Here is a 10,938-nt window from a genome sequence, read left to right on the forward strand (position 1 = left end):
TGAGTTGTTTCTAATCACGTGATCGTTTTCATTGTTGTTGTTGCTGTTGATGATGACGTCATTGTTGTTGTTGTTGTGGTGATGGTGGTGGTGGTGTAACAGGAAGTTTTTACGCTCTAAAGTCTTTAAACCGACGCTCTCCACACCGATGCAATCGTCATCATTATCGGCCTCATCTTCCGGCAATATATCCACGTGCGATTTAGTGTCGTTGTGTGACGTCATCACGTCGTCGTCGTCGTCGTCGTCTTTTGTCTTTTCAAAATCATTTGTGTTAATAATGTTGTTGCTGCTGTTGCTGTACTTTTTAGTGCCGTAATGGGCAAGTGACGGATGGATCAGTGGGTGCTGGTAGAATTTTCTATGTTCGTGTTGTGGCTGGTGCTGCTGCTGTTGCTGTTGTTGTTGCTGCAACACACTTTCCAGCAAATATTTCGACCCTAAATTATGCTGATGTTGGTATTGTTGTTGTTGTTGTTGCTGCTGCTGCGATCGCAGGTACGCCTGCTGCAAGTGATAAAAAAACGGCGAAATGTAATTTCTGAAGTCCATCGGCGGCGTTGAAGTTGTGGTCGTTGTGGCGGCGGCTACTGCGTTGTTGATGTTATGCTGCTGTTGCAGTTTATACTGTTGAAACCGCCTTCATTCCCATTCTCATTGTTGTTGATGTTGATGTTGTTGTTGTTGTTGATGTTGTTGATGTTGTTGTTGTTGTTAGCAAATGTTGGAGTCAAATTATATGAGTTGTTAATGTGCGAAAAAAGCTGCGCTTGTGGGTTTTGCAGATGGTGCCGTGAATTGTCGGGAAGTTGTTGTTGATGTTGATGTTGTTGTTGTTGTTGATGATGCTGTTGATGTAGTTGTTGGTGTTGTTTTTGTTGATGTTGATGTGGTCCTGACAGTTGTGAAGTACTTTGTGAATGTTTTGAATGTTGGAGCGACTCTTGGCGATTGGAATGAATTAGTGGTAAGTGTCTTTGCAGTCGGCCTCGCTGGTTGGTGCCTAGAGATGTGTTGGAAGATTACATTACATCAATTCAATTCATCAGAATTCATCGTTAAATCATTTTAATACGTCAACAAATATATCACATTACACATTATTCAATGAATCAAATAATACATGACATCAATTCATTACATTGAAAGTGTACGTGACATCAATTCATTACATTGAAAACGCACGTGACATCAATTCATTACATTGAAAACGCACGTGACATCAATTCATCACGTTGCAACTCGCGCACATATTTTGAAATATAAAACTCCAAGTGCAAAATTAGTTTCGAGGATACAGAGAATTATATTTATTCGACTATCTTTCCATTGCAGAAGCCATCATCTTATTTATCGCTCATTACTCGCAAATTATCTATGGCCCTAGAACAATAAGCGCACGTTTAATGGGCTCTTTGTTATGGCTAAGGCTGGAGTTTTACGATTTTTCTTTCTTTGGGAACAATACAGTTGACGATTTTTATGTCTATGGAGTTTATTGACTGCTCTCTTTCACTTGTTAGTCGCTAATTTATCTATGGTAACGATAAATGATTGTTTCGATTGTTAGTTTTTGTTCTTTGTGTCCACACGTCATGGCTGTCAGTTTGTTTGGATGTCAAAATTAGCGTGGCAGAGACTGGTTTTAAGTGATTTAAACTGTCATGTTCATGTCTTCACGTGCTCTTTCCAGCTGCTGCTGCTTTTGTTGGGGTTGCTGTTATTGCTGCTGTTGTTAGTGTTGTTGCTGTTGTTGTTGTTGGTGTTGGTGGTGGTGTTGCTGTTGTTGATGTTGCTGATAACCATGTTGTTACTGATGTTGTTTTTGTTGTTGTTAAAGATGATTATGTTGATGTTTCAGATGATGTTGACTGTGTTTATGTGTTGATGATGTTGTTGAATGTGCTGCTGACATTGCAACTGGTGATGTTATTTACTTCCCTGTTTGTACCAAAGTTTGCATGGTGCGATCACATTCAAACTTTTGTAACACATCGATGTTTTGTGTGCACACATAAGCACTACACCACACCACACAAGGCTTTTGATAGCCTTTGAGTTTCGGTTAGTATTCGAACCCGGTAATCGCGGAATAACAATAACGCGAAACGTGGCACTTTTACCGTCTGAGCTGATTCGCCAGCCCTATTTAAATGTATCTACTTTTTCAAGTTGAGTTTTTAAACAATTTTATGTTTACGGGTGCATTTAAATGTTGTTGTTCATTCATCGTGCCTCGTGCTGCAATCAAATGTTGCCTTTTCGTGATGCCTTCACATTTTTAATTTGCCTGATGCCTTTCAAATTGTGTTGGAATGTTTTTGTTTTGTTTTCTTATTTAACATTTGAAGAAACAGACATGTGTGTGTTAATACAAGCAAGTGTTCATCATCCACATGTTCATCATCCGCATGTTCATCGTTCACATGTTCATCGTTCACAGGTTTATTACTCAAATGATTCTTTTAACACTGCATACCAACAGCCAACATTTGAACCTGCACACAAACACACACAACACGCAAAAAACACACACAAACACAAAAAGTTTCGAAAGTGATAAATGGAAATGACAGGCAGTAGAACATAGGTGTAAATTTTTTGTAGCGATAAGGAGGATAATGCCTACAAGTGACCATAAACATAACAGGTCGGCGTGAAAATACTTGCAAGGCATTTTTCCTTCCTGGTGGCGAGGCTCTGTACCACCGAACTACATCGCTCTGAAAATTACAAATGAAACAAAACTAGCTGGCAAAAGGAACGTAAATAAAATCAGCCACCAACATTTCAAAAGTTTGCTGAGATGCAACCAGTTAGAAAAGAGGACGATGATAGTGATAATAAAATAGAAAGAACGCTGACGACAACGTCATCAGCAGTCCATCTAATAATGGCAGTGCAAAAGTTTCGCAACCAACGTTCCTTGGAGCAAGATTACTACACTACTAATTAACAATGATTATTTTCAAGATTACCACACTACTAATCAACACTGATGTTGCCTTTATTTTCAAGGTTTTGCAGTAGCATTAATAAAATACCAACCACTAAACTCCGATGCATCGGAATCCACAGTTCTAAACAATTATAACCTATCCACCCACAATAGTAATCTATCTATTATATACATATTATACTTATCTATATTGTTGTCCTCTACTTTCATGACATATTTATATGTCACAACAAGAATGTTGTGAATGAAACAAACTGGCAACTGTAAAACGACAATTGCTAATTGATGCAAATTACCAACGACAACTGAAGATATTTTCAACAACAAGTTGTATTAATTATTAACACACAAGTGGAACCCTGAGATGGCATTCACAACATCAATGTAATGTTACGAGGCAACTTTAAAGACATGCTAGGGAAAGATGCTTCCAGTTATTCATAGATGCTACAATATTCACCTGCAAAAAGACATGCAATCATTAATACATGCACACTCGCACACTAAACATAACCACCCACACCAACACATGCACACATGCACTACACACCTACACACACCTACACACACCTACACACACACATACACACACAACACATACACACATCCTCCAACACTTCACTTAACTCTTCTTCAAATGTTGACAGATATTTTCTATGAGGAATGTTGTCACATACAGGCACGTATAGACATACTTCGGGCTACCTTGAGGGGCAAGGAGACTGAAAACAATCTGTTGTGGCACTTTCTACTCGCCCACTATTTAATCCAACAATTTTCAAATATATAAAATATACTCTGTAGTGGGAATTTTTTAACAATTGTATATTTTTTAAAATATTTGGAAAAATGAAGCAGAGTTTTGGAACCAATCCATGTTGTTGCACGAAATGCATTTTGCCTTTTTTAAGACAGTCCAATTCCACAGTCCAAGTACACACAAACACGCGTGTACACACTCAGACACACAAATTCATGTACGTAATTGTAAATGTTTTTGTTGATAAAGTCGTGGTCCCTGAGACTGATAGACTATGAATTATTTTTAAACAAGAGAGTCATCAATCATGGTTCAACATCATCCTCATCATCATCATCGCTGTTGTTATTCTCCTTATTATCATTAATAGTGAACCAGTGATATAACTTGAATTGAAGATCATCTCGCGAGGACAACAAATAAACAATAACGAGAATAATAGCAATAAAAATAATAATACTAATAATAAAAACAGAAATAAAAAGTTTGTTCAATGGTGTGGACAAGCATTAGACACATAACAACACTAAAAATATTATTATTGTTATTATTCACATTATTTTATAATAATAAAAATATTAACAAAATGATAGCAATAATAATGATGATATTATTAATAAAAAGTTTATTAAGTCAATTTATTAACATATTTTCATAATTTTCTTGTTAAACAGCAAGAAACATTCAACAAGGCACAACGCAATCAACAATTTGGTTCACAAAAAGAGACTAACAAAGACAGCAACAAACATTCACCATTTTTATTTGTTTATTTTATCTGAACATATTTCAAAATGGAGCAAACGTTTCAATCAAAGTTTTGAAAAAAAATGTTATTCCTTATAAGTAACAAAAATAGGCAAAATCCGAAATATGGCCAAATTTGGCCGAAGCCGGATTTGAAGAAACGGCCAAAGTTTGGCCGGCGACGTATTTGGAAAAATGGTCAAAGTTTGGCCGGAGTCGAATTTAAATACAGCTCTATTTTATATTATAAAATTTCCGCTTGCAACCAATCAATTGCATATTAGATACAACAGCTGGTAGGTGGAATGATCTGCTTCAACTCTTCGCCTACCTGGAATCTTTTATAACGGATTGATTTTTTTTAAATTTTGTTTTGTACGTTATTTATATAGAAATTTGCATCTGTACACATACAATAAATCGCTTGATTTCGTTTTCATTGATTATGTTTTAATATATTTTGAATTTGCTATAGCTTTTTATTTACTTGTAAAACATTGCTCATGTCACTGGAGTTGATTTTGAATTTGTGGATATTTAATTAATGTTGTCGTTTTTTTAAATACAACCTCAGTGTTATATGAATGCATTAATAGAATGCATTGTTACATTAACAAAATTGTATAAAAAAAACAATTTCTGTGTAAAATTAAAATTTAAGTGTTTGTTTGCTGTTGCACAAGTTTGTTTAACAATTTTTTTTAAATTTACAAACATTTGGCTTTTTTTGCGACAAGATGAAATTTTTAATTTCGTATGAAAAACATGCGCCTTGTTTTGTAAAATAAGCAAACAAATTCAAAACAATTGAGACGTTATTTGTGACCCGTATTTTAATTTTGACAAGTTCAGCCAAATATATCACGATTAGCCTAAGAGAAAGGATCTAAAAGAGTGAACAACTTTAAACAAAGAAAACGTTAAAAAAGATGGCAACTAAACGAGCACTAGACAAAAATGATAAAAAAAAGCAAAATTGCCAACCAATCACTTCCGAGCAACTGCACAAGACCCTCACAAAACTCCCTACCACGTGACTGACATCAACTGCTGTGGCGTGACGTCATAAATTTTTAAACATCTCCATCAACTTCAACCATAATCTTTATTTTTGCTGACGCGGTAATAATGTTTCTTTTATTTTATCATCAAAACCATCATTTTCATCACCACCATCATCATTATCATCTCCATCATTTTTATCATATTGCCAACATTATCATCATCCACAACATAACATAACAACATCATCATAATCGCGTCTGGTCATAATATAAATTAATATCATCCCCATCATTTTTATTAACATGGAAAAAATTTCTTTCTTCTGACGCCAACTAGAGAACAAATATGGCAATGTGACGTAACGTTGTATGAAATGATGTTGGCATAAAAATAGATTAAAAAAACAAGATATTGAAAATAATAAAATGAAAATCGATAAACTCATTAAAAAGTTGTTTAAAAGCGGATGTCACTGGATGAGAAGGAGGCAGCAGGAGGAGGAGGAGGAAGATGTTGCCATCGACATAAAAACTGGTCAGCAGTAACAAAAGTCCTCCTGATGAATTGCATCGGATACTCGAGTTCACGGAGATCGCGGTACGTTTGTACCTGTACTTATTCGCACTTACTTGTGCCTACTATTGCTTGATTGTACTTACTACTTTCAATGATTTCCTTGTTTCACTGTCGTCTTACACTCCCGTCTGCCCCGCCCTATACTGTTTCAATGAAAAGTGAACTCAACTATCGATCGACTTGATTTTATTTTGTTAGAAAACATTAAACAGTGGTTGCTGGTTGGAAGGCACGACGGTGACGTCGTTTCTATGAATATAACATCTCCATTTAAAAACTATAAATAGAATTTTTAAACAATGTAGAAGAAATCGCGTACTAAGTGATGTTTGGAAACTTATTCAAAATGTAACTGCTTAAAACGACTGGCATTAAAAAAAATGATTAGAAGCAGGTAGCAGTCTGTTAAATGGCCTCTCAAGAATGTAGTTTGCAATTGAAGCATTCTTCCAGTGCAAGTAGTTCAATTTTACATTTAACTCAATGATTTCATGATAAAGTTATCTGATAGTAAATCTGTGGTTGGTAGTATAGTAGCTGGAGGCTGGAGGCACGTGCTTCTGTGTCAACGACATACGTATGCAATGTACGTGATTATGCGTAAAAAACACGCATCACACATATGCATATGATACAATACACACGCACACATATGATACAATACACACGCACACATATGATACAATACACACGCACACATATGATACAATACACACGCACACATATGATACAATACACACGCACACATATGATACAATACACACGCACACATATGATACAATACACACGCACACATATGATACAATACACACTTGTACACACTTGATATAATACACACGTACACATGTGATATTAGTAGCAGTAGCAGAAGTTGTAATAGTTTTCATAGTAGCAGTATTAGTTGTAGTTGCAAAAGCAGTTGTCGCATTGGTAGTAGCGGTAGTCGTAGCAGCAATTGTAGTAATGTCAGTAGTAGTAATAGTGTTAGTAGTAGAAGAAGAAGTAGTAGTAGTAGTGGTGGTAATAAAAAAGTTGTAGTAGTAGTAGTAGCAGCAGTATGAGTAATAGTAGTAGTTTTAGCTCGAATGTAATTCAAGATCCTGTCAGCTTTTATTGTCATCATAATGGATTTGTTTAACGTTATTATTTTTTATTATTCATATTATTATTTTTTATTATTCATACTATTATTTACATCCACATTACTTTTATCATTTTTATTTATGATCTTTTTGTTATACTGTCGTTGAATGATCTAACTTTTTTTTTATTTTTTTGACTATATTATATTATTTCAATATTTCATTATTCATGAAGCTGCATTTTGGAGAGAGTAATAAATTTTATTATTTCATTAAAACTGTCTTATATTATTGTATTACTATTAATTTTATATTTCATAACACTTTCATTATAATATTTATTATTGTTAACATTCATCACTTACTAATCCTCCGCCACCAACCACGTGTGGCTGCGATAAATTTCAAGAAAACTCAATATGAGAATATAAACAAATCGCATTGTTAAGAGTGAATGAAATAGAATGAAGTCGGGGAGAGGGTTGTTGCAGACGCCCCTGCATACTTCGCAGCGGGAATTCTCTGAACGTCCTTGTCCGAATTATATTTGATGGATACCACCTTATAACTATTATAATTTATACCTACCAATAGACTTTTATTCTTTTTTTTCACTATAACGATTTATCGGCAACAAATTTTAGGTACCTGCTCTGTTTTTGTTGGGCATCATGGAAATGGAAAAAAACGCTTTCTTCAACGTCCCGGCTTACTTCGTAACGCAAACTTTTACAAACGATAAAGGTCAAACAGACAGACAGTCTGATCTTTATGCATTTCTGAAAGACAAACAGACAATCTGTCTGTCTGACCTTTAGGCATACCAAGACTGTTTGTCTGATCTCTGATTTTTATGCATTTTTGACAAAGAAACAGACAGACAAACATACAGACACACAGACTAATAAACAGACGGACACACACACCCACACATACACATTCACTTTTATATGCATATAAAAAAATTATCGTTTATCTTTTTTTATTATTTATTCACCGTGTAATCTCATTTCTGTAGATATATTATTATAAATTTTAATTGCCTGTTCCCATTCAAGTTGCAGCATTCTTTGTTTCACCATTTTTTATGGTGATGGTGGTTGTGGTTATGTTAACATTATTATTAGTAATTTATTATTACTATTTGCTATTTATCACGTTACAATAAGACTACCACATTTAACTTTCTTCTTTCTTATCATTTTTATTTGAAGCAGTGTATTAATAGATGTAGCAGCAATAGTAGTACCTGGAGACGCGCCAATTATATATATATATATATATATATATATATATATATATATATATATATTAATTCACCAAAGACGCATTAGAGATGCACCTTATATATATATATATATATATATATATATATAATATATATATCTTGGTTTGATAATGATTGCTTACGGGCCAAACGATATTGCAGAAAGCTTGAGAGACTGTACAAAAGAACTTTGTCAAGTGTGCGCCGTGAAAGTTGGGTTGGTTCATTGAAAGCAAAATATAAATTATATTCAGATAAACGCTCTGGGTATTGGAACAATTTGATCAGAACTTGTAGCAGCCAGAGGGACAGGTGGCGAATTATTAATAAAATTCTATGCAATAATCAAAGTGATAACTTATCGGATGCGAATGCCAGTCACACAGCTTGTGATTTTATGAAATTTTTTACAGATAAAGTTGCAAAAATTATTCATTCTGTTAAGTCATCTGGTGTTTCGACTTCGTTATCAGAAGATAGACAACCACCAACCGCTGCGTTTGAATCATTTCCTGAAATCACTGAGAATGATCTCGTGAAGATTATATTTGATTCTCCGTCTAAAACGTGTTCACTTGATATCATGCCAATACACATTTTTTTAAAAGTATTTTAAGTACTTCATAAGTTTTCTAACAAGTTTCATAAATCTTTGCTTGCGGAAAGGCATAGTTCCAGACTATTTCAAGCACGCCACAGTTATTCCGATTCTAAAAAAAGTAGGTTGTGATGATTGGGAGATAAGAAACTACAGACCAATTTCTAATTTGCCATTTGTTTCAAAAGTAATGGAGCGTGTTGTCATGAAGTTTCTACTAAGCCACTTGACTAATAACAATCTTATGCCAAAATATCAGTTTGGACATCGTCAGTTTCATTCCACTGAAACAGCTTTGTTGTATGTTTTATCAAGTTTGTTTGCTGCAACTGAAGTTCAAAACATATCGGTAATATCATTCCTTGATATGTCATCAGCATTCGATTGTGTGGATCATGAAATACTTTTAAAGAGATTGCAGTGCAGTTATGGTGTTTTTGGAGTTGCCCATGACTGGTTCAGGCCTTATTTTAAGAATCGTACACAACGGGTTGCATTTAAAAACACAGTGTCAAATGTATCATTGGTCTCATCTGGGGTGCCTCAAAAATTTGTGCTGGGACCCATCCTGTTTCTGCTTTATACATCGGATATAATAAAAATAATTAGTTCCCACGGATTCGTTTGTCATGCTTTTGCGGATGACATCCAGGTGCTGATCACCAGTTCTCCAGATTCATTTGCAGATGAAGTGAACAGATTCTGCAGATGTATGTCAGATGTTGTCCGTTGGATGTCAGATAATTCATTAAAGTTAAACCAATGTAAGACTCAGTTCCTCCCGGTTGAGACATGGCAACAGTTATCAAGGATGAATATCACTTCAATCAAAGTAAGAGATGTAAATATATATTTTAGTAAAACAGTTTCTAATTTGGAAGTGTTGCTGGACAATAGACTGTCTATGAAAGACCACATCAAGATGATTTCAGCTTCCAGCATTGCTCAGCTAAGAAATTTATACCGAGTTAGACATTTGCTAGATAGATCAGCATTGGAAAATCTGGTTCATGCGTTTGTATCATCACGGCTGGACTATTGCAAAAGTCTGTTTTATAACTTGCCTTATAGATCAATTGCCATTCTTCAGTCGGTTCAAAATAGGGCTGCAAAACTAGTAACTGAGAAATTGAAATTTAATCATGTAACGCCAATATTGAATGAACTTCACTGGTTAAAGATTGAGAAAAAAAAATTTTTTAAATTGCAGTGACTGTGTTCAAATCCATGAATGGAATGTCACCGGCTTACATCTCAGATAAATTTTTCACGAAGGGGTCTGCATCATGTTTTCATCTGAGATCAGATAATATGAATCTTTTGGCGGTTCCAGCTAGGCATCTACGAATAAGTGCAAGAGATATCGCGGTTGCGGGTCCGACGGTTTGGAATGACCTACCAATTTCATTAAGAAGACCTGGAATTAATTTTGTGACATTTAAAAAAGAATGAAAAACATATTCATTTTCTGTTGATAATCATTAAATTTGAATATTTTAATTTATGTTGATCACTCACAGATATTTTGTTTGTTTCGTTTTTGATGGCGCCTTTGAAGTATTTAATTTGCGCTATATAAATATTTCTATATATATATATATATATAAAGAAAGCACTGATGATGATTCATTCGGAATCGAAATATGGCCTTATTTGCAGCATGAATTCGGAAAATAAGTTTATTTTGAATTTTAATGAACTAAACGTTCACCAAAAAACTTTAGTGAGAAAAATTGAAAAAACGAACTACAAACATATTAACGCCAAACATTCGGTAGAATTTATAGAATATTGTAAAAATTATGGTCTATTACCAACATATATATATATATATAAGATGAAAAAATTTCATGCAAAGAATCATAAAAAATAATGTCCCAGCAACAAACGAAGACGATGGTATTAAACTGCAAATATACCAGTCAAACCAAAGATCGTCATCTC

General features: G+C 34.4%; 1 protein-coding gene across 1 annotated transcript in view; it reads right to left on the bottom strand.

Annotated features, from left to right (window-relative positions):
- HELRODRAFT_175729 (hypothetical protein) overlaps nt 1-552 on the bottom strand; it is a gene marked incomplete at both ends in the record, with an annotated part of 5,645 nt that extends 5,093 nt beyond the window's left edge. The window contains one exon of the mRNA XM_009023136.1: nt 114-552. Within this exon, the coding sequence (XP_009021384.1) occupies nt 114-552 (439 nt within the window). The remainder of the gene's footprint in view (nt 1-113) is intronic.
- Between the last annotated feature and the right edge of the window lie 10,386 nt (nt 553-10,938).

This window comes from Helobdella robusta (genome assembly GCF_000326865.2).
Source record: "Helobdella robusta unplaced genomic scaffold HELROscaffold_35, whole genome shotgun sequence".
Classification (NCBI taxonomy): Eukaryota; Metazoa; Annelida; class Clitellata; order Rhynchobdellida; family Glossiphoniidae; genus Helobdella; species Helobdella robusta.